Source organism: Adelges cooleyi, unplaced genomic scaffold (genome assembly GCF_023614345.1).
Source record: "Adelges cooleyi isolate 19-005CV unplaced genomic scaffold, UGA_ACOO_1.1 ACOO_flye_CR_arks_rails_tigmint_CR_PRNA_0, whole genome shotgun sequence".
In the NCBI taxonomy this organism is placed as follows: domain Eukaryota; kingdom Metazoa; phylum Arthropoda; class Insecta; order Hemiptera; family Adelgidae; genus Adelges; species Adelges cooleyi.
In genome coordinates this window covers 724,355-752,345 of record NW_026095750.1, presented here as the reverse complement: position 1 = coordinate 752,345, position 27,991 = coordinate 724,355, and the positions used below count along the sequence as shown (strand labels likewise).

The 27,991-nt window shown below is 30.4% G+C and overlaps 1 protein-coding gene and 1 long non-coding RNA gene across 2 annotated transcripts; both read right to left on the bottom strand.

The window, feature by feature from the left end:
• Positions 1-121: 121 nt before the first annotated feature.
• Positions 122-27,918, bottom strand: LOC126840021 (BTB/POZ domain-containing protein 9-like). Its single transcript, XM_050575887.1, has 8 exons — positions 27,835-27,918; positions 27,351-27,474; positions 1,607-1,690; positions 1,076-1,205; positions 664-894; positions 514-578; positions 303-439; positions 122-234 (listed from the first exon to the last, which is right to left on the bottom strand). The coding sequence occupies exons 1-8, from the start codon at positions 27,878-27,880 to the stop codon at positions 122-124; spliced, it is 930 nt and encodes a 309-aa protein (XP_050431844.1). The 5' UTR covers positions 27,881-27,918.
• On the bottom strand, positions 11,315-13,692 carry LOC126835855 (uncharacterized). Its single transcript, XR_007685254.1, has 3 exons — positions 13,570-13,692; positions 11,680-11,872; positions 11,315-11,455 (listed from the first exon to the last, which is right to left on the bottom strand). It is a non-coding gene; the product is annotated as an uncharacterized LOC126835855 (long non-coding RNA).
• Positions 27,919-27,991: the final 73 nt, after the last annotated feature.

Genomic DNA, 27,991 nt, shown 5'->3' with positions numbered 1-27,991 from the left:
ATTGACTATTTCAGTATAAAATATAATTATAAGTTTAAAACATACTTTTTACTGTCAACTCTTTCTGGATCCCATAACACTATTTCTATAAAGTTAACAAATGATGGATTAATCAACCTTATCATATTGGTACCGAAGTCGATATTTCCAAACGCGAAACCCGAGATCGATGAATTAAATTCAAATCGGGAAGTGGAGAACTATGAGCCTCATAAAGAATATGATCATCGAGTACTAAAAAATCCAATAATTAAAACCAACATATTTGGTGACATACAAATTGATGTGTACAACAAGCATACTTAGCCGTCCCCGTAATTGAGGCTTATCTTGTGGCCACGTGTTTCTTCTTAATTGCATGGCAGCTGAAATTATATCCGACCTAACCAGTTGTGATTCCCTAGCTTGAGACTGTTCTCCAACACTCATTATCGGATATCTGACGGCCGATAAAACTTTAATTTTTGTATCACGATCCAGTTCGTTTTGGTTCTCATTGACCCAGCGACAAACCTCTTGGAATATAACCAATTCGTTAGCATAAAAAGAGTCCGATTGAGGATTTCTTGAAGAACTTCCTAAAAATAAAAAACAATTGTTTCTCAACTTTTCACCTTACGCTAGCAACATTATTATTATTATTTTTTTTTTAATTATCATTACAGATGACAAAGTCCTAAAATCATTGGATTCCAATACTTCCTCGGCGTTGTCATCGATAAATTTGAGGAATTCGACTTCGAGCTCCTCGTTTTTATAAATTCTTGCTAAAGCAAAGAACGTACATGCATTGTTTTCGTTAGTGCTTCTTTGAAAATACTTTTCCAGTGAAAGTTTTAAATGTGAAATCCCAAAATAATCCGAAAGTCTATGTAATTCAAAAATTTCTTCATTCTGTAAAATAAATAATAAAAAATGTGTTTAATCTTTCTTTATTAACCTTTTTTCAATTGAATACATTATTAATTTAACAGTTCGAACACATACTAACGGCTAAACGATCCCAAATAAATCACTTATACAAATTATATTTATGTCGTTTAATAACCGCTTAGCTACGTCGATTATTCGTTACCTCAAAATCACTTAAATCTATTCGGCCAGTATAAATATATTCAAAAATTCTTTGAAATAAAGTTAATGATACATCTTTTATGGGCACATACGAATTAGAAACTTCTCTTCCACCTCCATAAAATAAGATCCTAAAAATAATACATTATATTATTACAAACATTAAATTATGGATTAAAAAGATATAAACGATACCTTTCTCAGAGGTAAGCAAGATAATTGTATTCTACTTGATATTAATTATACCATTTTTGGGATGATGAAACCATTTGTTTTGAGTGTCCAAATATATAAAACAAGTTTTATTAAAATTTTAAATTCGTCCATCGGCATATTTCATTTGGTTTCAAAATATTTAAAGTGGTAACAGCGTTAAAAATAAGTGGAAGTAATTGAAGAAAAAAAAATAATAGGGATCTTATTTTAGGTCACAACGAAGTGTAAACTATTGTGAACTAAAAAAAACAAATAGTTTTCATCCGCCTCAGAAGAAAGGCCTAAAGAAATATACTTAATTACAAGAATACAATACCTAAAAAAATCGCTTCGTGAGGCTAGTATACTACGATGGGCGCGCAATCGTTCTCCTTGTACCTCCAAAACAACGTCTGAATAACTAAATAAGTCTTGAAATTAATTAAAAATACACATACGAATATAAAAAGTATTAATACATTTTGTATAATTTCTAATTAATATAGTTGGCTAATATATTTGTCGGCCAAAATATTTTTAAACAATAGCTTCATTATTGACATTTTTATACCTTAGCTCTGGCACATAACCGTAAAACTTTTTACGAAAACTGGCGTTACCAAAAAGTGTCACGGAAATGGGGTTGGTGGGGAAGCTGGGGGAAAGCTGGCTTTGAGAGGGAATGGGGTTGGGGTGGTAATTAGCTATAGCACATAACCGAAAAAATTGTTACCAAAAACTTGTCACGCTGTTGTCTGATGAAAGATAAGGGATTAGAGATGTAGCATAGAGTAGAATTTAAGTAAATAGATTAAGCAAAACAAATTATATGTTCAAATAATGAAATATTATGTGCGGTATAACAATAATGCCAATTCGGCAAATCATTCAAATGACCCACATTAACTTAATGTAAAATAAGCAAAAATATTAACTATTTTTTACTATAAAAGGCGAATGTAAAACAAGCCAAAGACGTCTTGTCGCTTAGCATTAACTAGGTGGAGAACTTATTGTATCGACTGTTGTTTTGTGCCATTATACTTTATTTTTAAAGTTTATTTTCGACTTGCGTATTTATTTATTAATGTTACCTTTTAGTGTCTCATTTTTAAGAGTTAAAGTTTAACTTTTAAATACGTGTGCTAGGACAACCTTTTTAGTGATCAAAATTGCAAATAGTCTTTAGTCTGCCCTCCTTATGCTCCCAATTGTATCTCCCCTAACTTCCTAGGCTACATGCTCGTCTGCCTAATTGTTTAGTTAACTTCCTCTTTAATGACTTTTGTTCATCCCATTTCCCTAATTCCTTATGCATGTATACGGTTCTGTTTCTCCTAATTCAGCTGGTTTTTCTTTTTTTATACCTACACTTAATTTTTCTTATTCTGAAAAATTAGTTTTTTTATGTTTCCTCATTTACAGCTGAGTGCTATGCAATTATTAATTCCCTTCAACACCTTTTTTCCTTTAGCTTCGACAATTTTCTTATTTTTCCGAATCCCAGTCATGCCTCCAGGCCTTTTCCTCCGACCCTTTAATTCCTCACTTCTCCCCCTTAATCTCCTCATTAAATCTCTAATATATAGCCTCTTCCTTAATAAAAAAATGTCCAATTTCTGTGGGTGCCCGGACAATTGAGTATCTTCGTCAATGAAGTGGCAGATAAGTTAGCTTGCTCAACCAGTTTCTACACATACCACTCTTCCTTCCGAATTCCTTCCTCTGATCTCTCCCAAATATTATTTAAGTTACTACTTAATCCTGGTTATCTAAATGGCACTCTCTCCCTCATATTTTTGCTGCTTGGCATAGAGCGATTTCTCCTACCATTTCCGCCGTCCTTGGTTCTGGAACTCTCCCTTACCTAGATCCCTTATTGTAACTTTTACCAGACCCGTCTTGGTCATAACCTCCTTCCCGCTCATGCCTTCCATCTCTCCTTAAACTCATTTCTCTTTTGTACTCTCCATCTTAATAAAGCTCCTTGTAATTTTAACCACATTCTGCTTGGCTGTCCTACTCTGCACCCCAACAGGAAAAAATTACTTTCCCATCTTAGTTTGTTCGGCTATACCTCCCTGGATCCCTCACTCCTATTAAATTCCCGTAGTCCCTCCGTTATCGTTCTACTTATACCCTTCCTTTCTAAAGCTGGGTTTTCTATCTAATTGTATTACTTTTTTCGCATGTTATTAGTTGCTTACATTTTTTTTTTTGTTATTATTTTTTTTTATTATATTGATTAGTAATTGTCGTGATGCAATATTGTGAAATAAAAGCACATTAAAATTAAAAAAAATTAAAATAGTTCATAATGAAAGCATCGTGGCATATGATATTTTGCCATTTTGTGTACTACCCATTACCTACTTTAAATAAAATTAGAATTAGCAAAACGAGACACACTTCCAGCTTACTTTTAACATCTTATCACAGGTATAACAGATTATAATTTTAACAGAATATAATTTAATTTGGGCTAGAGTATTAATAAACTGTATATAAGACAATCTTGACAAATTTATAAAATAATAAAGTTAAATGGTATAAATTCAATACCACATACTTGCCGCTTTGATAGAGGTTGCCTATGTCGCTGATCAAAATGTCGGTGTTGTCTATTTGACTGGCCTCGGAAGACGAAGCCTCGGGAGACGAATCATCGGTAATATCAGGCCGTGCCATATAACCTTCAAATCAGAACATGCCAAATAAAATTAATAAAACAGCTGATTTTTATGACGAGTTTGTATGATTTATTTATTCATATAGCATACACCCACCCGATTTTATATTTATCATCTATTTGCTTATTTAATATTTTAAATAATATAATTATGATACTTATATCGCCCACAACAGAATAATCGGAGTACAATAATTTGTTTTTGCAGAAAGAGGAAAAATTCTTACAAGAACTTAAATAAGTTAGCTTAAGTTAGCCTTATGTTCCATAATATTATGTACATGACTTAGGTATCGCTTATAGGTTGCTGCAATTAAATTATAAATAAATAAATAATTTGTATATTAATAAAATGTATTATTTACCTGGACTTAACCATAAAATAATAAACGCTAAACCATACAACTGCATACTGTTATAATACGTGTTAATATAATATCAAATGTTGAACACTTTAAAAAAAAATCACCATAAAGGAAACCACGTCAACAGATATTGAACACTAGATTTATTACAATACCGTTTAATATTTTTCCACACTAAACGGAATATATTTTAAAAGAATCACGTGTACGAATTTTTTACAAAGCCGCTTGTTATTGTCAAACATCAAACGGTAATTTCAGCTGACGTCAGTGTTGTTGAACATGCGAATAATTCGTTTGTAAGAATCAGGAAAAAATCATATTACTTAGAGAAATGTCATGGAATCCATAAATATTCGGATTGTATAGTCACTGACCGTGAAAATACGGAAAAAAACCAAACCGTAAACACACGGAAAGTATTTTTCCGGAATCGAGAATTTAAATTAGGTAGACCGTATTTGTGCGAAAAGTAAGAATCCGGAATATACAGGGTGACTGTTCAATTTTATCAGTTGTTACGTCGTACATCCGACCGCCGCATCGTTCCACGCCGACGGGCGGTCGTTGTTTTTGTTTCGAGTAGTATAAATACAATATATCCAACGAATACAGGGCACAGTTTTATTTTTATTTTACATAGGTGCACGAGTAAAATGCTTGGAACAATATTTTTTCCATTCTTCTACTTGTATAGCCGTATGTTGTGTGACTTGTGTCAAGAGACACGCACGTCTGTGTTAATAATGCGTACCTGAACGCACATACGACCGCTGTTTAAAAGGTGCGGAATTATGAAAAAAAATACCGTCGTTATGGTTGCAGTCCGTAGTGCTGCCTTCGATTTGATGAAGGGTGCGGGGTTCGATTCTTAACTACTACTTCCTTATTTTTTTTCTTAATTTTTCGACTTATTTTTTATTTAAAATTTGATTTAACTTTAAAACTGTAACCTCCTATAGTTTAGCGGAACGTAAAATAAAATAATGACTATTTTATGTATTTTAGGTTGTTATAATTTTTAGTCTTCTGTCTTTTTATACTACTATTAGTATATTTGTACTACATACATAAAGAGTATGCATAGGCGCAATTAGGGGGCGTTAGCACACCTAAGTTTAAAACGGGCACCGTCTAATATTTTTCGTGTTTTACGTCTTAAAACGTCTTTATATAAAAATGTAATAAAAAACCAACATTATTGTAAAACAAATTTAACATGATAAATGTTTGTACAACATTCTTGCTCAACAAAACCATTAACCCAATAGTTCAAATTTTAAAACCTGGAAAATGCAGAGCTTAAACACCCTCAACATTTTTATTGAAATTGCGCCTATGTGTATACCGTATAATAAACGAAATACATAATTATTGTACCTGACGAAGGACTCTCCTATACCAAAGTCCCTAAGTTTGTGTACTTAGTTGGGATGTTAACTGAATCGCTCTTTGTAAAAAGGCCACATGTTTCAACAGGTGAACTTTTGGGAAATTAAAAAAAAACTGCATAACTTTCAAAATGTGGTAGCTTTGTAAATCATTTCTTTTTTATGTGCATTATGACGTGCATGGCACTCGACATTTATACCAAATTTCGATATTGTAAAAATATTCGATTCCAGTTTATACTAGTTGAATGTTGCAAAAAAATTTAACAAAAAATGTAACATATGCCCTTTTAACAAAAAGCGTCAAACGGTAGTTATGAAACTGAGTTTGAATTTGTGAGAAATAATCGATCCGACCAAGCAAAGTAAAAATAAACGAACAGGCTGATGCAAATTAAAAATTCAAACGCTGACATTTTTTAAAATTGTTTTTCTCCTTATTTATGAAACTGAAAACATATTTTCCCATTTGAATAAACAGAGTCCATACTCCTATTACGTATAAGGGACGAAGGTAAACATTTTGTATTGATAAATACAGTAAAGTATGTACCTACAAGTACAGGGAAAAATTGATTTTCATTATATTGATATTCTCTCAGAAAATGAGTGTCTTACATTAAATGGATCACCCTGTATATAAACCGTTATCAAATGTTACTAAACCAACTAGCGTAAGACACTCATTTTTTTCTGAAAATATGAATATTTTGAGAATTTTTTTGCCTAAACAGTTATCGTTTAAACAGAACTTTTATTACATGTGTTACTCTAACAGTGGCCACCCTATCCAATCCCAATTTGTTCCGTTACCACTATGCACCAACCCCACTGTACTGTTTTTTTCCATATATTCATTTGAAACCTTTTAGGAAATATTATGACGTATTGCCATTGTTATTATTTTTTTTAATAAGATTAAATTTGTTTTCTAACATATTACAAAAAAATTGTGTTATTCATTATTTGTCTTATGCGTTTAAAACATATTGAAATGAGGAAATATACGATTTTATATGATGTTTGATTTCTATCACGGAAACGTATTTAAAACAAATAAGCTATTTTATTTATTTGTCTTGTGCTTTTAAAACAATTTATTTAAGTAAAAACAAATATGGTATGATGTGATGTTCGTTTTCTAACACGGAAACATATTCAAAACACATTACTGTATTATTTATGTGTGTTCTGTTTTTAATACAATTTATTGAAATAAAGAAGTATATGATTTGATGTGATGTTTGATTTCTAACACGGAAACGTATTTAAAACAAATAGGTTGTGTTATATATTTGTCTTGGGCTTTTAAAATAATTTAGTGAAATGAGAAAACATATAGTTTGATGGGTTATTTGTTGTCTAACACGGAAACATATTGAAAACACATTTACTGTAATACTTATATTTGTTGTGCTTTTAAAACAATTTCTTTAAGTAAGAATAATATGGTTTAAGATGATGTTTGATTTCTAACACGGAAACGTATTTAAAACAAATAGGTTGTGTTATTTATTTTTCTTGGGCTTTTAAAACAATTTCTTTAAGTAAGAATAATATGGTTTAAGGTGATGTTTGTTTTCTAACACGGAAACGTATTTAAAACAAATAAGTTGTGTTATTTATTTGTCTTGGGCTTTTAAAATAATTTAGTGAAATAAGAAAACATATAGTTTGATGGGTTATTTGTTGTCTAACACGGAAACATACTCAAAACACATACCTAAGCTGTAATATTTATTTTTGTTGTGCTTTTAAAACTTATTGAAACAAGAAAGGAAAGATGTGTTTGATGTGATGTTTGTTTTCGAACACGGAAACGAAATCTAAGCACGAGGATTGTTTTTTTTATTTGTCTTGAGCTTTTAAGTCAATTTATGGAAATAAGAAAAAATATGGTTTGATGTGAAATTTGTTGACTAACACGGAAACGTATTCAAAATACTCAAGTTGTAATATTTATTTGTCTTGCGCTTTTTAAAAATGTATTAGAATACGAAAACATATAATTTATATTAAAACGTACACAATAACCACAACATAAACATTTTAAGCAATCCAAATAAGGAAAAACTTATTTGTTATTTATACTTGGGCTTTTCATTCTCTATAAAACTAGGATTTGTAGAGGGAAAAAACTATTCGTGTGATTTCTGAGTTCTACATTAATTTGTTGTAGCTAAAGTAGTAGATAAAATGTACTTAAAATTCATTATTTTCTTAATCGTTTCTGTTTTTATTGTAAACCCTGTTGTGGGTCCTCCAAATGAAGACACCCAGTTACTCATGAATCAAGTAATTTTTTTATATTTTCTCTGAGAATGCATACTTAATTGTGTAATTCTATTACATTGGCCAACATTTTTTTTTTTTGTTAAAGTAATTTTCTCTACTCAACATTAAATCCTAATTTTTATCATTGACAATTATAATTTAACATTTCATTTTATTGTAAGGGTGTGTATTTCATTTAAATCAATTGGTCGGATTCTGTAAAATGAATTTGTTTCATTTTGGAGATATATATTTTTTTTATTTGTCCGGAATTTCACCCGACTCTTGTTTGTAAACCTCAATCATGAATGTGTTTTGGCCGTATACATTTTTTTTTTTTTAGTAAATAACTAATTTAGTTGTGGATAATATTGAAATAAGTTCATGGGTAAAAAGTTAAGTTAATCTTCATTCAAAGAATAATGAAAAAACTTTATTTTTATTCATGAATTTGATTTAAATGCACATTTATTGGAATCGTGCAAATCTCTGGCTTGTATCACACGTTGATGATTGTTCGGTTTATGTTGATCTCTAGTTTAAACGAATTTAAATTGCATTATCAGTTTTGTATGATGACAGTGTAATTAAATTTCAGACGCTAGATCGCGTTTACCTAAGGATTTTACAACACATCAATGCTCAGCATACTAATGCAGTTCAATATTTGATTACACTGACCCAGTTTTTAGATTATGTGGGTTATCTCACAAACACCAGAGATACTGCGCTGCTTGTGGCACAGCAACGTTTTGGTGTCAATGTGCCATATTCAAGTAAACATTAATTTTACTTAATTTATCATTTAATAATAAATTTCAAGAAACCTTTTATATGGAGTTAACGTTAAAACAGAAATGGTAGTGTTGTTGCACAAATTGATCGCATTTAACATTTTTTAGTCAGTATTGTGCGGTGTATAACTGCTGTTTGTATTCTAACAGTTTATATATAAATTGATCTTAATTAAGTTTTATTTTTTTGTTTCAGCAATTATAAATCAAAACGATTTTAATGAACTTATAATAGAAATCTGCCGAAGACTCCCAACATCAGTACAAGCATACACATGTCTTATAGAGCAAGCAATAGTTTAAAAAAAAAATTGAAATGAAATTTATTAAAATTTTTGTTAAATTTATAAACGTTAATTTTCAACTAAATTAAATGTGTTTTAAACATACAGTTATTTAAATGTATTTATTTATTTAAATATAATGTTAAACGAGGGTAATGTTCCTATTGAGAGTGTACCGTTTAATTTAAATTTGAGCCAGATTTTTCAAATTGGAGTTATGAAACTGTGTGCATTAAAAAGGAAATTCTCCACACCATAAGGTAGCTAATTAATGAACAAACAGACGTTCGAATGGGTCGTGACACTGTGGAAACTATGTAAGAACTAGGAATAGACAAGTACAGGAAAAGAAACTATAGATTAGAAAAAAAATAGGTACTTTATTGATACAGAAGTTTAAAATCTTTACCACTGTGCTTTCGAACTTAAAGAAAATACCCTTAAATAAAGTACCACTGAAGTACAGTAAAACCTAAGATACATCATAAACCGTTCCATCCAGAAGAGGTAGTATCTTTTGTTAAATTTCTCTTGTTGGGCATAGTTAAAAGACTTAAGGTGACTTAAAGTAAAGGCTTAAATTTAATAGCTATTAATATAATGATTCGTTAAAATAATATTTTTATCTTAATCTTTTTTTTTTAATTATTCAAAATTGTGCTGGATAATTTGTTTTTAAATAATCCCCCCGTTTGGTATGACCGTTAAATTAGGTAGACCTTTACCAAGTTTACCCAATTCAACCAAAAAAAAAGGACAAAATGAATACACTCGTCGTTTTAATACTGGGCTTTATCAAAAGTTCAAATGGCTTTGTGCTCGTGAAACTACCACAAAGTCATTATTAACGTTATTTTGTTTCCCTTGTGTTTGTTTTGGAGGTGAGATATTTTGGAGCAAGACTGGTGTAAAAGATTTAACACATCTTTTAGCCAAAATAAATAAACATGAAAAATCGAGATATTTTATAAAAAATTGTCAATTGTGTAAAATTTTGTGAAAATTACAAATTACCTACCCTTACATGGACACGATGCGAAAATTTCATAAAAAAATCAACGCATTTTTCGTGGTTTGATAAGCTTCAGATTTATACCCAAGTTTACCGAACATTTTCAGGAGTCTGTTGTCTTTAAAGTTACTTCATATTTACACGGATTTTCCTCAAATAAATAGATTTTATATCATTTTGGGTTATGGTTTTCTAATTTTTTATTCCAATCCTGCACTATATGAATTGCTTCCCACAGGCTATTCTTAATTAGTATATATATTTTCATCACTAATATTAACACCGTGGAGTTTGTTTGAACGCAATTTTATAACATACAGTTGTAATAGCAACTGTATATATCAGAAATCATACCTGAAAGGTACTTAATGTTTAATTGATGTATGAATAACAGGCAACAGTTTGAACAGGTATACGAAATCATCACTTCAATCTATAATTTATCTTATTTCAATATTCGTGTTTTTAAAGTCCAAGACAAATGAATAACACAGCTATACGTTTCCGTGTTAGATAACAAATGTAGTCTTATTTATTTATTTATTTAAAAAATTGCTTCTTATAGAAATATCAAAAACAATTATTCTATCATAATTAATAACTATTAAATTTCGATGACCTAAAATTATAGTTTTATACGTTTGTCGTTTAATATTATTATTTTTCAAAAAAATATACCCTGAAAAATCTGTTTGATGAATCATTACTTTTGATTTTGAATTAAATGTAAAAAATAATGTTTAACATGTTACAACAGACATTTTACCATTTTTTTCTACAAATAGTATATGAAACTTTTTAATTAGTACACCTTAAGTCTTTTACCTAAGTCTAACAAGTTAAATTTAAGAAAATATGCTTATATCTTCTGGATGAAACGTTTTATGATGTTATCTTAGACTATCACTGTACTTCAGTGGTATTATATTTATGGGTATTTTTTTAGGTTCTAAGGTAAACATTTAAAACTTTTGAATCAATAAAAATAATATACCTAATAAGCCGATTAGGTATATAAATTTCCTAAAGTGTCGTTTTTTAACTTGTACTGTACTCATTACCACTGATGGACGTTTTACTCAAATAAATAAATACATTAAAATAATTGTATGTTTTACACACATTTAATTAAGTTGAAAATTAACATTTGTCAATAATTGAATTAAATTATTTAACAAGGATTTAAATGAATTTTATTTCATTCTACTGAAGCTTGTTTTGAAGCTTCTCCTAAAGTTTGTTTTGAAGCTTCTTTTTTTTTAGCGTTTTTTATAGCAATTGCATCCTCTATTTGTCCAGCGTATTGATGTATTTTTTTGTTTAATATGTTACAGATTTTTTTTATTAGACCATAAAAATCGTCTTGATCTATGATTTCTGAAACAAAAAAAAAACTTTCTTTAACTTAAAAGCGAAAGATCAATTTATACAAATTATTTAGAATACAAACAGCAGTTATACACCGCACAACTGACTAAAAGAAATGTTAAATGCCAGGAATTTTTATGACAACAATACCATTTCTATTTTATGTTAACTTCATATAAACAGTTTCTTAAAAATTATTATTTAATGATAAATGAAGTAAAATTAATGTTTACGTGTAAATGGCACTGTGTCGTCGTCGAAATGGAAGCGACCAAAACGCTGCGATGCCGCAATCTGCGCAGTGTTTTTGGAACCTTCAGGAATATAATTCATAAATTGTCTAAGCGTCATGCCATTCAATTGAGTTGCATACTTATGGTGATGATTGATATCTTTTATAATCGTTTGAAAAAGGAGTTCTGCGGTCTGAAATTTAATTACACTGATATTATTACACGTCGTTACATAAAAAACGAATAGTACAATTGAAATTCATTTAGGCTAGAGATGCAACCTAAACCGAACAATCATTAACGTGACACAAGCCAGAGAACTGCATAATTCCAATAAATGTATAGTTAAATAAATTCACGAAAAAATCAAGTTTTTCCATTATTCACTTAACCAAGATGAACTTAAATTTTTACCCGTGAACTAATTTTTATATAAACTACAATTTAATTAGCTATTTACTTTAAAACAAAATTTGTACGACTAAAACTCATTTATGATTGAGGTTTACGAACATGGGTCGGATAAAATTCCAGATAAATTTCGTTTTTTTATTCGCCAACTAAAAAAAAATTGTAACTACAAAATGAAACAAATATATTTTTATTTATGGGACATATGTTTTAATTTGGAGTACTTTAAATAGCCTATTATTAGCTGTTCACTTTTATTTATGATAATTCCTGTGACCTGTGACCTCTCCGTCGCCTCTATGCTTTGATTACATTACCCATTGTCTATAGTCTACTGTACTAGTCCTCTCGGATAAAATCACTTTGGTCTTTGATTACTATTTAAAAAACCAGTACAGTGGGGTCGGGGCATAGTTCTATTCAATAAATATACAGATAAAAAAAGAACACACATCAGAGTAAAACCAATTCTCGCTTTGCATCGAAGCTAAGACTTAAGTTTATAAGATTTTAACATATAAGAGTTATAATTTAAAAAAATATATTAAATCTGTCCCAACTAATAACTATAAAATTATGAAAAAAAATAATTTAAAAAAAGTCTAATATCTTATGTTATTGACTGGTCCATAGTTAACCAATCACCTGGTATAATACTGGTTTTTTTTTTGCAAAAACATAGTGGCCCAAATAACACATAATCAATGTCTTGTTGAATTTAGTAGGAATGGTCGATGATTCATGTTTCAATCGTTCGTACTCCAAAATTTATAATTTTTTATTAAACGAAAAAAAAATTAAACTTAAATTATAAAATCGACACGAACCACATCTAGGAATGGGTTTAAAAATCTAAAAAAATTATCAAAAATTATCTTTTTATCCAAATAATATATTCCCAAGAGAAGAACATAAAATAATTTATTTTTAACCCCCCTTTTACATATATTACTTATTAGTTAAATATTACTAACGTTTATAGCCACTAGCTGTTGGCTGGTGCCTGTTACATATTTTACATTTTTAACAATACTATAACCTTATATGGAGATTTTAAAAATAATATTTTTTCAATAATGGTATAGGAGCAGTAATACAAAGTTAAATTTTCACGAGATTTGGTCTAGTCATAATATTAAGTATTATTATTCATGATTTTTAATTATATTTAAAATATATATTTATTTGAACATTGAATTTTATTATTCCTCTGCCACTTATAACTCTTTAAGTACTTATTTAAAACTCCGTTATCGATTAGTCAAAATTATAGCATAAGCTACTTTTGTATACATACTTTTATTTTTATTTTTTGACAAACTTTAAAAATAATTAGTTACTTATAAGGTATAAATATACTTAAGAGATTTAACAATAGTGGAATACCATACATGTTAAACGTTTAGTTTACTGTACCGAATTTAATACAAATGATTTACATAATATGTATAAGTAATTGTTGAAAAAAACTATATTTACCTCCTTATCTGGGTTAGAGTTGACTGATGGTGTATAAAATGTCAGACACAAAAAAATAAAATAGTTTATATTCGTCATTATATTAATATGTTATGGCTTTCAATAAGGCTACCAACTTTATCTGAAATCTACTACATAATGATTCTTATGCTCAATAACAGGCAGTTTTATAGTAAATAGTTTTGGATCAAACATTTTTTTTAATATTTATACATATAAGTCAAAGAAATTCACACTACAATTCACTGCACAAACACAAAACATTTAACCAGAGTGACTGTTTGTTTAACATGGCATGACTGTGTTATTGATTCCGTAGAAAACTTTTAGAACAACATTTTTCTAAACGTTTCTTCGGGACTATTTTTTAGTGTTATAATGTTTGAATTTCAATCCAACGGAAAAGCCAAAATGAATATATGTCGGTAGAGTCTTTGAAATCAGTTGTCAACTACTACATTTTTGTTTATGTAAACATTGGAAACAAAACCGCACAATGTACAAAAACTTGAATTTCTCATTTATAGATAAAAACAAAGTATCTCAGTTTAAACATGATACTGACCACATAATAGATTATCAAAGTACATAGATAATAAAATGTAAAAAAACATTTATAGTGTCATAAATTAGGTACCTGACAATTTATATGAACGACATCAATTAATGGATTTGAGTAATTCGTCTTTAATACTCAACATTTTTGAGTGTTGCTACTAACATCATTGCGGTATTGTTTATTGGGCCAAAAATTAAAAAAAGTCAACCCTTCCCATTTGAAATCGATAAAAACGCCCAAAAAAATGTACATCTTTTTCAACTTTAAATTATGATGCTCTATAACTTCTTCTTTATTAGCCTTTTCTATTAAAAAAATTAGGTATTGCTCAATCAGCAGATATTTTCTTTTCTGTATCATGTGTAATACACTACGCTACATGGGAATTGCACGTGGTCTGATTTTAAGAAGTTTTGTATCGGCAATGTTTAAGAAAAATGAGGTTAAAATTAATTTCGACCATTCCAATACTTTTACCGGTTAATTTGTATAAGTTGCGAGGTATTGTTTTTAGTTTAAATAATTTTTTTTATGAGTAAAAGCCATTTGGGTTTATTTTAGACCAAAAATCCAGACAAAATTTCGACTACATAGATGGTCCAATTTCAAATCTGTAAAGAGATTCGAGTTCTTTGGCTAGTTAATAAACATGTTATGCAGGAAGCCCGATTTCATTAAAAAAAAATTTCAGTTTCTTGTAATTAAATAAATTAAATTTGCATTTTTTTCAATATTAAAATGCGATTATTTTACTTAAAATAAGTCAATAAATCAAAAAGATCCGGCTATAATTTTTACAACAATCGAATAACAGTATTAATACAAATTATTTAAAGTTAATATTTATAAATGGATTTAAGCAGCTTTTTACAATTTTTTTTTTATCTATTTAAAATGTGTTCGAATAGAAATTTATATGAAATTACTATTTGGATATTCGTTAAAATAATATTATTATCTTAATCTTTTTTGAAAAATTATTACTGAAAATTGTGTTGAATAATTTGTTTTTAAATAATCCCCAGGTTTGCTGTGTCATAATTATGAAGTTTTAAAAACCGTAAATTTTGTAGTTGAGGCTTGATTTTAGAGCACACCAGTAGGTACACAAACACTTGCTTAAATATCATAATGCCGATTGTTATTGTCTGTTTTTCAAAACAATTTCTAAATTTCTATTTGTATATGGCGCATCGTCGTTTGAGTACATTTTCTGTCGTTACGATTTTGGCTCGGTGGTAAACATACAAAAGCAAAAAACAGCTCATCGCAAAACAAATGCCTTACGTTAGTTAGATTGATATAAAATACAGTATCGCTGTATGCTCTGCACCGATGAAAAAAGCCAGAATAACAAGTCATTTTATGGGTAAAAAATACTTTATATTTACACACATGTGTGTTAAATGCGCAAGGGACATGATAAAAAAATAAAGAAGAATACAAGTCGCCTATGGTTTTCAAGTGTATTGTGCGTGTCACGCTTCGAATATACATATTGCGAACAGGTCAATGAGTCAAAATCATCATTATATTTGTGCACCGTTGAAGAAACAAAATAACAAATCGTCGTAAAACAAATAACTTAGTGGGTCACATACCACACAACAATATGCACTGCAATAATGTGTAATATTAAATAATTCAATACGGCTACATAATCAGAATCATTACAGGGTTTTTAATAATTTTCAAATTTATAACACATTTTTTTAAAACATTACGATTACACACAACTAATGAAACAGAGATTTTTTAGCTTTAAAAAAGGTATTGTATTTACAATGCTGTGTTTTTTTGTTTGGTGTCACGATATTTTTAGCAACTCTATAAATTCGAAAGTGTACCTGAAAGGTACTTTATTGGGCGAAAAATTTAAAAAAGTCAATCCTTCCCATTCGAAATCGAGAAAAACTCCTTTTTCAAAACATTTGGTTGCCAGTCTTCCCTTAAAGCTCATGAATTAAAGCTCACACCCGTGAGAATACACTATTGACTATAGGTACTATAATAATTATTTCAAAGAGTTCTAATTACAAAGGTTTCCCGTATAGGTCTAATATAATCGATTTAGATCAGTCTAATAAATTAAACAACAATTATAGCCCAAGATAAAAACTTTTATACTTGTATGTCAAAAGGGCCAACTTTGAATATTTATTCAATTGTAAGCCTTCAACAAAGGTCATAAGATACAAGTACCAAAACATACCTTCGAAACAAGTTCTTTCAGTGAGTTTACTTCAATTTTTCTTACATTAGTAAAAAATGTCTAGGTACTGCAGCTGGAATTATAAAACGTAAAGCAAAAATAGAAACGTATAAAAACAAGTTTTGAATTAATTAATGTTTTTATAGCGTGGATCTATTGTTTTTTACACAGTCATAAGCAACCGCATTATTGTAAAAAATAAAAATATCATGTATACTTTTAGTTTTGTATTGAAGCTAAAGTAATTTGGTTCTTACTTTAAAATCTATCATCATTGTTAACGGATTATAAAAAATGTGTACATTTATTCAAACACATGTATATTGTGTGGGGAAAATTTTTTTAAAAACGTGTGAAAAAATGCAAAAAGCTGCAAGGTCCCATCGAGATTTGAACTCAGATCGCTAGATTCAAAGTCCAGAGTGCTAACCATGGCACCGTCTTGTAAATCAATGTAAATAATAATATTTTTTTTTTTTTTTTTTTTTTCCTTTATTAATATATACACAATCTGTTCCCAATGGGTACAATAAGAGTATTAGCTAAGATAAAAATATAACATGAAATACTTGATAAAAGGAGCCACCCATTAATGACACTTTTAAGTGATTATTTTTTATTTTTTTTAACTAAAGTTAAGTTAATAGATCTCTACACCAGTTGCGCTTTAGGCGTCTAGGAGGATTACCAGGAATAAAATTAGTTGAAAGACCTTTTATTAGGGGATTGGAGTGGGAGGCTAGTCGAGAGTGGAATCTTTTGTAATATGTTATTGCTTCTTCTTTAACAGTTTTAATTTTTAGATCAGAATGGAGGGTATAATTTGATACGTATGGAGGGGAATTAGTTAATTTTCTTAAAGTAATATTTTGAAATGCCTGAATACGATTTAAATTTGATTTTTTAGCATTACCCCATAGTTGGAGACCATAGGTCCAAATAGGTTTAATAAGGGATTTGTACATTAGAAGTTTCATACTTAATTTAGTATGTTTGTTATTAATTAGCAAAGTTTTAAGCATACGGATTCTAAGGTTTAGTTGAAGTCTTTTTGCACGAGTATGATGGGCCCAGGTAAGTCGGCGGTCTAGGGTTAAACCAAGATATTTTACTTGCGGAGAAGATGGAATTTGAGTACCATAGAGCGTAACACTTGGGCACTGTCCAAGCTTAAGGGTAAAAGTTGTGTGAATTGATTTTGCTTGATTGACCTTAAATCTCCAATTCTTATACCACACTTCCATTAATGAAAGGTGATTTTGTAAATTATGCGATGCAATAATGGGGTCTGCGTTGGTTGATATAATTACTTTATCGTCTGCATAGTCTGCCACTAATGTGTTAGGCGTGGTTGGTTGGTCTGAAGCGTATATGTTATACAGAATTGGGGAAAGGATGCCTCCTTGTGGAACACCAGCTCTAATTTGTGCAATATTAGAATACGCTGATTTATGATGGACTTGAAAATATCGATCAGTTAGATATGACTTAAGAAGAATATAGTAAGTAGGGGGCAAAAATTTCTTTAATTTGTATAGCAGTCCCTCGTGCCATACTCGGTCAAAAGCCTGTGAAATATCAAGAAAAGCGCAGGTACAATATAATTTTTTTTCAAGTGCATAAGAAACTGAGTCGACTAGTCTATGTACTTGATGGATAGTTGAATGCTTGGCACGAAAACCAAATTGGTAATCCGGTAGAATTTTATTTTCATTAATAAAGGGATGTATGCGCTTGAGTATGAGTCTTTCTAAAACTTTCGCAAAAAATGGTAATAGACTAATTGGTCTATAAGAAGGTAACGAGTCAAGGGGCTTATTTGGTTTTGGGAATAGGATGATTTTAGAGAACTTCCAGAGGAGTGGGAAGTAGGAAAGCCTCAGTATGGCATTAAATATATGGGTAAGTAGGATAAAAGCTCGTTTAGGTAGACATCTAGCTACTTCAGCAGTAATTAGGTCATAACCTGGAGACTTCTTTAGAGAGTACTTTTGTATTGTAAATTTAATATCACTAGGCGTAAAATGCTTGACTGGTAGAGTAAGTGGTAATGGTACGTCGAGATACCTAAGAACCATAGGTATATTGTCAGGTGAAATATCTTGGTGGGGTTGGAAAACGTTAAAGAGGTGATTTTTAAATAGTTCAGCTTTTTCAAGGTCTGACGAGGCTAGACTTCCATCAGTTTTTTTGATAGGTGGGGTAGTTACTTTATATTGCAGTGCTTGCTTTGTCGCTTTCCAAAGGCTACCATTTTTTAATGATAAGTTAGTCAGGTAATTTTCAAAAGAGAGATTTTTGTTTTTAGATAACATTTTTTTAAGAGAGTTGGCTAACTTGTTATATATTTTTTTGTGTGAGGGTAAACGAGTACGTTGGTAAAGAGCTCTAGCTCTTCTTTTTTCTGCTATGAGGATACGAATATTAGTCGGTAGTGAATCGGTTTTAGTGTTATGTACATTTTTAGCTGTGTTAGCAGCCCAAGCTGCTGATTGAATAACATTAGTTAGGCTATTTACAGCAGCGTCTATGTCATCATTGGTTTTTAATTTAATATTTATTTGGAGATTCTGATCTACAAGGTCATGAAATTTGAAACGATCAGTAGAGCCGTGAAATAGCCTTAGTGGTTCAGTAATGATTTGCGGATAGTCCTTAATTGTGAGAACAACCGATGAATGGTCGGAATTTAAATCCAGAATATTATCAACAGAATAGTGCAAATTTGAAGGGGTTTTAGTTACAAATATATCCAGTATATCTGGATTTTTATGGGGGATGATGGCCAATAGGTAGGTCCTGGAGGAGCAAGTACTTTGAAATTTTTAGAATTTATAAAATTGTAGAGAACGTTTCCACGTGGGTTATTAACTCTACACCCCCAACTTTGGTGCTTCGCGTTATAATCACCGCCAATTATAAAGTTATTGTTAATTGTATTGAAATAATTTAAAAAGTTTGCATAAGATACATTATGCTTAGGAGGTGAGTAAATTACTGCAACTGTAATTGGAATATTATTTAAGCTGATTTTTATAGCACAAGATTGAATAAAGTCTTGACAGAAATTTGGAAGAGTTTGATATATTATTGTGGATTTTATTAAGATGGCCACACCTCCATGAGCTGTGTTGTCTGGATGGTTAACTTTATTTAGCTTATAACCAGGTATGTGTATGTGTGAATATTGAGTAAAATGAGTTTCTGTTATTAAAGCAATGTCAATACGTTTATTATATAGAGTAGTTTGGAGTTCATTAGTGTGATTTTTTAAGCCATTTGCATTAAATAGTAGGACAAGAAGGGATTTGTTTGTAGAGGTATTAGTCATTTCTTTTATCTAATAGAGAGGATATTACTTTAGTAAGAAGAGATATTAGAGGATTTATAAGAGCTTTAAAATCCTCAAGAAAATTAGTCATTACTTTATTAATGTCAGGTGAGGAGGGAGAAGGATGAATTGAGCGTTGGCCGGAGGTAGCCTGAGCATATGAACGAGAAGCGTTTAGGGGGGCGTCATTTTCTGGGTGGCTAGTTTGTACAACGTTTGACCTAAGTCTAGAGTTATCTGACAGAAATACATTATTAGAAGAGGGTTTCTTTCGACGTTGAATTTCTTTGTAGACTAAACAGCCTTTGTAGTTGGCTGGGTGGTTTCCTTGACAAAGTGCACATTTGGGTGGAGCATCACGAGAGTTTGAGCAGTCGGATGATTGGTGGAAATCACCACAGCGAACACAGCGTGATGGGTAGTTACAATAAGTTTTAGTATGGCCATATTCCTGGCAGTTTAAACATTGACTTATTATCTTAGGTTTATACGGTTCCTCGACTTTTATTTTAGTATGGAGCATGGAGGTTAATTTATATATGTCATTTGATTGAGGGGTAGGTTCCAGATCAACGAAAAATAGTGGTAATGGATGTTTGTGGACTTTATGAAGAACATTAGTAACATTACGTACTTCAAATTCACGGAGTTCCAGTTCTGATTTAATTAAGCTGATTTGAGTTGTTGGGTGTAGATTGCGAATCACTACACGAGTGGGTTTATCTTGTTGGAGTTGATACGTGTGATATTCAGCTTTTTGCTCCTTGAGGAAGTGAATTAATGTCCTATATGTATCAGGAGTGCTAGTTTGGATTTTTAATCGATCCGTGGATGACTTACAAATAAAGTTTTCAACACCAAGTATCTCAATTAGATTTGTGCATAGTGCAGGAAAGTCTTGCACGCCTTTTATAAAAATTGGAGGAGGGGGTTTGGTAGTAGATTCTGTGTTGTTTTTTTCCGTTTTGTTTGAGAATGTGTTAGTGTTTTGAGTATCGTCATGATCATCAGTTATTTTTAAAACTTCAAATCTATTTGATGATGAAAATAATTTTTTTTTGATTGGTTGAGAATGTACTTTAGGTGAGATTGGCGGTTCAGAAGAAGAGGAGCTGGAGTGATTTCTTTTACTGCCCTGTACGGACCAGCCATCATTTGCTGTGCTGTTGTTTACATTCGATTGGGACGATGAATTGTGTACGCTTTTATTATTAATAATTTTGATCGGCGTAATCGGTCTGTTGTTGTTGTTAGACATTGTGGCGAGAGAATTGATATATATATATTACGATAACGAGTGCACGCGATAGCGTAGCTATAAAAATGATCAAGGCCGCCGCCGCGACGGCCGTGATGAACCTCAAATGTGTTTAACGTATAACGCCGAAACGAATGAACTATATTAAACGTAATTGGGGAACTTTGAGTTAAATTATGCTAGTAAACGATTAAGAAACGCGACTACCACATTTCCAAACGCCGTTTACAGGTATTATTAAGTGAATTAATTAATTAAAAGAGAGAAAAATAAGATAAGACATCGGGAGCGCGAATACACGTGCGCACCAGATAACCGCTATCGCAGAACTGAAATAATAATATAAAATATATACTATATATTTTTACAATTAATAATTAAAATGTTATCATATGAAACGTATCGGTTTTGCTACTCGAGCAAGTTTACCTTACCTAACAGTAACTATGTATAACCTAAAGCAGTCAGGGCTACGATTGGTGGTGTAGTATAAAAAATAATTTAGTAAACAAATATATATATACACATATAAAAAAAAAACGGTATATAATTTCCTATTAACAAAATCGAAAATCTGCCTTTTAGACACCGTAGAGAAAATAAAAAGTTAGTCATAAAAACAATAAATAATATAAGTCCAATAGATACAATAGACAATGTCTTCTACGAAAGTCACTTATTATCAAACTTTCGCCATGACTCAGAGTCGAGAAAAAATAATTTTAAAAGTTGTGTAATTAGATCATCTTGCTAGTTTTTCACAGATTTGGTCAGTTTTTAAACATAGTACCGATCCCATTGTACTGGTTTTATTGAACACCTATTTTTTTTTTATATTATTGTATTAAATATAAATTTTACAAGTGTGGGGTCTATGTGTTCTAACACAATCGGCGAAAGGTGTTCCATTACGTCGATGAAGGTAAGTTTACAACAAGCTTTGATACAAGTGTTGGGAAATAATTGATCTGTTAGCCATTTCGTTGATTAAATACAAATGTATTTGATTTGTATTTAATCAATGACCATTTAAAACGAGCGACAGCTTACCTCCACGCTACGGTATACCCTATCACTTTTCTACACGGTTATAAATAATATAATATTTATAGATAATATCATAGATAATATATTATAGATAATATATTATTTATAGTTATAGATAATATAATATTTATATTTTGTGTGAGTACCTACCGTTTTGTATTTCTAATATACCACACAGAAATACAACTAATGTTAAATGTCAGTTATAGAGTTTAGAAGATATAAAATTTGTTCAAAATTAAACTTGAAAATGATGAAGCATAAGAACACTCCTTTGAAAAATCGTTTAAAGTTATTGAACCTAAACCGTTAGATGTGCAGTTCAAAAATAATGAAATTTCTACAACAGAGGAGTATTTGGTAAAGAATGAAGTTAACAATACTTATAATTATTAACTAATTATAATAAAGCAAATCTATGAAAATATAAAATAATGTACCATTTACTTAGGTAGAGAAACATTTGCATACTGCATTTTTTATTGATAAATCCTGAAGGATAATAAACAAAATGTGTTCAACAATAATTGAATGATAAAATTGATATAAAGAAAACTCGCCTCCAGTATTAATTATATAACATAATATAATTTATTTATACACAAAACAGGTCCGATATTTTAAAATATAGTTAAATCATTTTTATAAATACCACATATTTAAAAAACAAAAATTTTATAATACAATAACTTAATACTTATACCACAACACATCATTATATAAATATATATATATTTATTTATATTGAGTATACACCAACTAATTTCTAGGGAAACAATAAGTTTTTTTACATTAATGAATAGGTCTGGAAGGTATATATTAAAATACAACTAAAATTCTTAAAAGTTCTATTTTAATTTAATCTTGAATTAGTTTGTATTGATAAATTTAGAATATTTTTTAAAGTTACAAAAGAGCCATTCCCTGCTATCATTTGTAAGGTGTGTTGAAAAAATGACAATCAGAAATGTACAAAAAAAATGCATGTAAGTATACATACAAACCACAATCATACGTAAACCGCCATTCCTCGAATTACTATAACTAATTTTTTTCTGTGTTGTAACGGAGACTCCAAACTTTAAAAAGCGCATTAGCACTCCTGTTGGTTCCAACAATGTGTATATACCGAACAACTTGTGGATGAATCCACAATTCTTGATTTCCTTGACAATTATCATTTGAATGATCTATAACACGCACCCAATTTTGCCCGTCATTTGAAACTTCAATGTAATAAGAGAAACGCCTACAATATCAAACAATTTGAATACATTTTAGAGTAGTGATTGTAAATTAAATATTAGGAACAGAGTTGTGGAAAAGTTGTCGAATAATGAATACAAAATATGAACAGTTAATGCTTAATAAACATTAAGAATAGAAAACAATTTTTCGGTCATTGATAAATTTGTTTGCTTTACTTATGATAAAAACAAATTCTCAACAAATAAAAATGGTTTTAAATAAATAAAAGTCACGAATGTTTTGAATAACCATTCAAATAATTTTTTTTTAAATATTGACTATTTCAGTATAAAATGAAATTATAAGTTTAAAACATACTTTTTACTGTCAACTCTTTCTGGATCCCATAACACTATTTCTATAAAGTTTACAAATGATGGATTAATCAACCTTATCATATTGGTACCGAAGTCGATATTTCCAAACGCGAAACCCCGAGATCGATGAATTAAATTCAAATCGGGAAGTGGAGAACTATGAGCCTCATAAAGAATATGATCATCGAGTACTAAAAAATCCAATAATTAAAACCAACATATTTGGTGACATACAAATTGATGTGTACAACAAGCATACTTAGCCGTCCCCGAAATTGGGGCTTATCTTGTGGCCACGTGTTTCTTCTTAATTGCATGGCAGCTGAAATTATATCCGACCTAACCAGTTGTGATTCCCTAGCTTGAGACTGTTCTCCAACACTCATTATCGGATATCTGACGGCCGATAAAACTTTAATTTTTGTATCACGATCCAGTTCGTTTTGGTTCTCATTGACCCAGCGACAAACCTCATGGAATATAACCAATTCGTTAGCGTAAAACGTGTCCCGATTGAGGATTTCTTGAAGAACTTTCTAAAAATAAAAAACAATTGTTTCTCAACTTTTCACCTTACGCTAGCAATATTATTATTATTATTATTTTTTTAATTATCATTACAGATGACAAAGTCTTAAAATCATTGGATTCCAATACTTCCTCGGCGTTGTCATCGATAAATTTGAGGAATTCGACTTCGAGCTCCTCGTTTTTATAAATTCTTGCTAAAGCAAAGAACGTACATGCATTGTTTTCGTTAGTGCTTCTTTGAAAATACTTTTCCAGTGAAAGTTTTAAATGTGAAATCCCAAAATAATCCGAAAGTCTATGTAATTCAAAAATTTCTTCATTCTGTAAAATAAATAATAAAAAATGTGTTTAATCTTTCTTTATTAACCTTTTTTCAATTGAATACATTATTTAATTTAACAGTTCGAACACATACTACCGGCTAAACGATCCCAAATAAATCACTTATACAAATTATATTTATGTCGTTTAATAACCGCTTAGCTACGTCGATTATTCGTTACCTCAAAATCACTTAAATCTATTCGGCCAGTATAAATATATTCAAAAATTCTTTGAAATAAAGTTAATGATACATCTTTTATGGGCACATACGAATTAGAAACTTCTCTTCCACCTCCATAAAATAAGATCCTAAAAATAATACATTATATTATTACAAACATTAAATTATGGAGTAAAAAAGATATAAACGATACCTTTCTCAGAGGTAAGCAAGATAATTGTATTCTACTTGATATTAATTATACCATTTTTGGGATGATGAAACCATTTGTTTTGAGTGTCCAAATATATAAAACAAGTTTTATTAAAATTTTAAATTCGTCCATCGGCATATTTCATTTGGTTTCAAAATATTTAAAGTGGTAACAGCGTTAAAAATAAGTGGAAGTAATTGAAGAAAAAAAAAATAATAGGGATCTTATTTTAGGTCACAACGAAGTGTAAACTATTGTGAACTAAAAAAAACAAATAGTTTTCATCCGCCTCAGAAGAAAGGCCTAAAGAAATATACTTAATTACAAGAATAGAATACCTAAAAAAATCGCTTCGTGAGGCTAGTATACTACGATGGGCGCGCAATCGTTCTCCTTGTACCTCCAAAACAACGTCTGAATAACTAAATAAGTCTTGAAATTAATTAAAAATACACATACGAATATAAAAAGTATTAATACATTTTGTATAATTTCTAATTAATATAGTTGGCTAATATATTTGTCGGCCAAAATATTTTTAAACAATAGCTTCATTATTGACATTTTTATACCTTAGCTCTGGCACATAACCGTAAAACTTTTTACGAAAACTGGCGTTACCAAAAAGTGTCACGGAAATGGGGTTGGTGGGGAAGCTGGGGGAAAGCTGTGGCTTTGAGAGGGAATGGGGTTGGGGTGGTAATTAGCTATAGCACATAACCGAAAAAATTGTTACCAAAAACTTGTCACGCTGTTGTCTGATGAAAGATAAGGGATTAGAGATGTAGCATAGAGTAGAATTTAAGTAAATAGATTAAGCAAAACAAATTATATGTTCAAATAATGAAATATTATGTGCGGTATAACAATAATGCCAATTCGGCAAATCATTCAAATGACCCACATTAACTTAATGTAAAATAAGCAAAACAATATTAACTATTTTTTACTATAAAAGGCGAATGTAAAACAAGCCAAAGACGTCTTTTCGCTTAGCATTAACTAGGTGGAGAACTTATTGTATCGACTGTTGTTTTGTGCCATTATACTTTATTTCTAAAGTTTATTTTCGACTTGCGTATTTATTTATTAATGTTACCTTTTAGTGTCTCATTTTTAAGAGTTAAAGTTTAACTTTTAAATACGTGTGCTAGGACAACCTTTTTAGTGATCAAAATTGCAAATAGTCTTTAGTCTGCCCTCCTTATGCTCCCAATTGTATCTCCCCTAACTTCCTAGGCTACATGCTCGTCTGCCTAATTGTTTAGTTAACTTCCTCTTTAATGACTTTTGTTCATCCCATTTCCCTAATTCCTTATGCATGTATACGGTTCTGTTTCTCCTAATTCAGCTGGTTTTTCTTTTTTTATACCTACACTTAATTTTTCTTATTCTGAAAAATTAGTTTTTTTATGCTTCCTCATTTACAGCTGAGTGCTATGCAATTATTAATTCCCTTCAACACCTTTTTTCCTTTAGCTTCGACAATTTTCTTATTTTTTCCGAATCCCAGTCATGCCTCCAGGCCTTTTCCTCCGACCCTTTTAATTCCTCACTTCTCCCCCTTAATCTCCTCATTAAATCTCTAATATATAGCCTCTTCCTTAATAAAAAAATGTCCAATTTCTGTGGGTGCCCGGACAATTGAGTATCTTCGTCAATGAAGTGGCAGATAAGTTAGCTTGCTCAACCAGTTTCTACACATACCACTCTTCCTTCCGAATTCCTTCCTCTGATCTCTCCCAAATATTATTTAAGTTACTACTTAATTCCTGGTTATCTAAATGGCACTCTCTCCCTCATATTTTTGCTGCTTGGCATAGAGCGATTTCTCCTACCATTTCCCGCCGTCCTTGGTTCTGGAACTCTCCCTTACCTAGATCCCTTATTGTAACTTTTACCAGACTCCGTCTTGGTCATAACCTCCTTCCCGCTCATGCCTTCCATCTCTCCTTAAACTCATTTCTCTTTTGTACTCTCCATCTTAATAAAGCTCCTTGTAATTTTAACCACATTCTGCTTGGCTGTCCTACTCTGCACCCCAACAGGAAAAAATTACTTTCCCATCTTAGTTTGTTCGGCTATACCTCCCTGGATCCCTCACTCCTATTAAATTCCCGTAGTCCCTCCGTTATCGTTCTACTTATACCCTTCCTTTCTAAAGCTGGGTTTTCTATCTAATTGTATTACTTTTTTCGCATGTTATTAGTTGCTTACATTTTTTTTTTTTTTTATTATTTTTTTTTATTATATTGATTAGTAATTGTCGTGATGCAATATTGTGAAATAAAAGCACATTAAAATTAAAAAAAATTAAAATAGTTCATAATGAAAGCATCGTGGCATATGATATTTTGCCATTTTGTGTACTACCTAGTACCTACTTTAAATAAAATTAGAATTAGCAAAACGAGACACACTTCCAGCTTACTTTTAACATCTTATCACAGGTATAACAGATTATAATTTTAACAGAATATAATTTAATTTGGGCTAGAGTATTAATAAACTGTATATAAGACAATCTTGACAAATTTATAAAATAATAAAGTTAAATGGTACAAATTCAATACCACATACCTGCCGCTTTGATAGAGGTTGCCTATGTCGCTGATCAAAATGTCGGTGTTGTCTATTTGACTGGCCTCGGAAGACGAAGCCTCGGGAGACGAATCATCGGTAATATCAGGCCGTGCCATATAACCTTCAAATCAGAACATGCCAAATAAAATTAATAAAACAGCTGATTTTTATGACGAGTTTGTATGATTTATTTATTCATATAGCATACACCCACCCGATTTTATATTTATCATCTATTTGCTTATTTAATATTTTAAATAATATAATTATGATACTTATATCGCCCACAACAGAATAATCGGAGTACAATAATTTGTTTTTGCAGAAAAGGAAAAATTCTTACAAGAACTTAAATAAGTTAGCTTAAGTTAGCCTTATGTTCCATAATATTATGTACATGACTTAGGTATCGCTTATAGGTTGCTGCAATTAAATTATAAATAAATAAATAATTTGTATATTAATAAAATGTATTATTTACCTGGACTTAACCATAAAATAATAAACGCTAAACCATACAACTGCATACTGTTATAATACGTGTTAATATAATATCAAATGTTGAACACTTTAAAAAAAAATCACCATAAAGGAAACCACGTCAACAGATATTGAACACTAGATTTATTACAATACCG

Excerpts from the sequence above, each read along its gene's own strand:
- LOC126840021 (XM_050575887.1), bottom strand. The coding sequence starts at position 27,880 with ATGCAGTTGTATGGTTTAGCGTTTATTATTTTATGGTTAAGTCCAG. Across the intron at positions 27,475-27,834 it reads TATTTTATGGTTAAGTCCAG|GTTATATGGCACGGCCTGAT; the intron begins GTAAATAATACA and ends TCTGATTTGAAG. Across the intron at positions 1,206-1,606 it reads TCACGAAGCGATTTTTTTAG|GATCTTATTTTATGGAGGTG; the intron begins GTATTGTATTCT and ends TATTATTTTTAG.